The sequence below is a fragment of the Mitosporidium daphniae genome (assembly GCF_000760515.2).
Source record: "Mitosporidium daphniae strain UGP3 chromosome Unknown contig-344, whole genome shotgun sequence".
NCBI lineage: Eukaryota > Fungi > Microsporidia > Mitosporidium > Mitosporidium daphniae.
The window spans coordinates 1-1,292 of NW_013546462.1; the positions used below are offsets into that span (position 1 = coordinate 1).

Sequence of the window (1,292 nt, forward strand, 5' to 3'; positions counted from 1 at the left end):
AAATCATTTCAATTATTAATAAATTTTCCTGAAACCAATTTTCAGTGGCCAGAACAAGCTTAGGTTGGCGATTCTATCTCTGGAAGATTTTTGCATGCCATTATTACTTAGCGCTTTTAAAAACGGTAAATTTATTCTTAGATCAGAGGCTCTGCGGTGGTTTCAGGAAAATTTATTAATAATTGTAATGATTTGGACCACATTTACGACGTCAAACTTTTGGATGATTTAAGCTCCGTTAAAATCGGATGATTCTTTTTTTATATTCTTCCTGAAATAATTAAAAAGGTTAGAAATAATCTTCTTGAAATAGGTAAAAAGCGTATAAATAATCTTTTTGAAATAATTAAAAAGCTTAGAAATAATTTTCTTGAAATAAGGAGAAAGCTTAGAAATAATATATCCGCAGAATCCAGGAACATATACATAGATCAAAATGAAAATCAAGGCATAACTCGCGTTTGACAAGGAAGGTTCGGAACTAAGAACACCAAATATGAACATCAATAGAAAATTCATAGTTTCAAAAGAGCTACCGATTTCATTCATAGTTTTAAAAGGACTAACGATTTCATTCAGACTTTGATATATTCGAACAAAGAAACTACTCTTATTCTTATACAATAATTTGATGATCCTCAGAAAAAATAAAACAATAGACAGTTTCATGTAGTTTTTCATGCATTTTCTATAGTGGGCTATCTCAGGGGCAAGCATGCAATTATTCAAAGATTTATCGAGCACATAGGGCTTGAAGAAAGTCAAAATAATCTTAGAAAAACGCCAAGAAAACACCCAACAAAAAATAAATGCTGGTATTGTGGCGATTTTTACCAGAGTGTTGCAAATCACATTCTTTTTTACGAAGGTATCGGCATCGACTTTATAGAGCAGATAAAAATATAGAAACAATATGCTTACATTAAAGTATTTACTCAAATTAATATCATTGTTTCCTTTAATCTCAAAAAAACCTTCCAAAAAAACTTTTTGAAGCAATAATATATCATTTGTAAACTTCGACCCATATTTATCGAGAAGATGAAGAGTTTTGGTTGAGAACCACTCATAAGCATTAGGGTAAAACATAAGCGGAGGCAAGAAGTAAAATACCGTTAGCACAAGATAGTCAACTAATTTAATAAATCGTAAAAGTTTAAAGTTAGGCGTTTCAACTCGGTTACTAAGATCTAATATAAATTCATCAGGGGGTTTATCTTGAGTTTCAAGTTGTAATGAAGGGAGAACGAGAATGGCAATGAWAGCTGTGAGAAATAAAAGTCTTCGAACGT

General features: G+C 31.1%; 1 protein-coding gene across 1 annotated transcript; it reads left to right on the forward strand.

Annotated features, from left to right (window-relative positions):
* Positions 1-94: 94 nt before the first annotated feature.
* Positions 95-430, forward strand: DI09_344p10 (uncharacterized protein; the record flags this gene model as incomplete). The annotated part of the gene is made up of 4 exons (XM_013382464.1): positions 95-125; positions 149-237; positions 289-313; positions 381-430. The coding sequence occupies 4 exons, from the start codon at positions 95-97 to the stop codon at positions 428-430; spliced, it is 195 nt and encodes a 64-aa protein (XP_013237918.1).
* Positions 431-1,292: the final 862 nt, after the last annotated feature.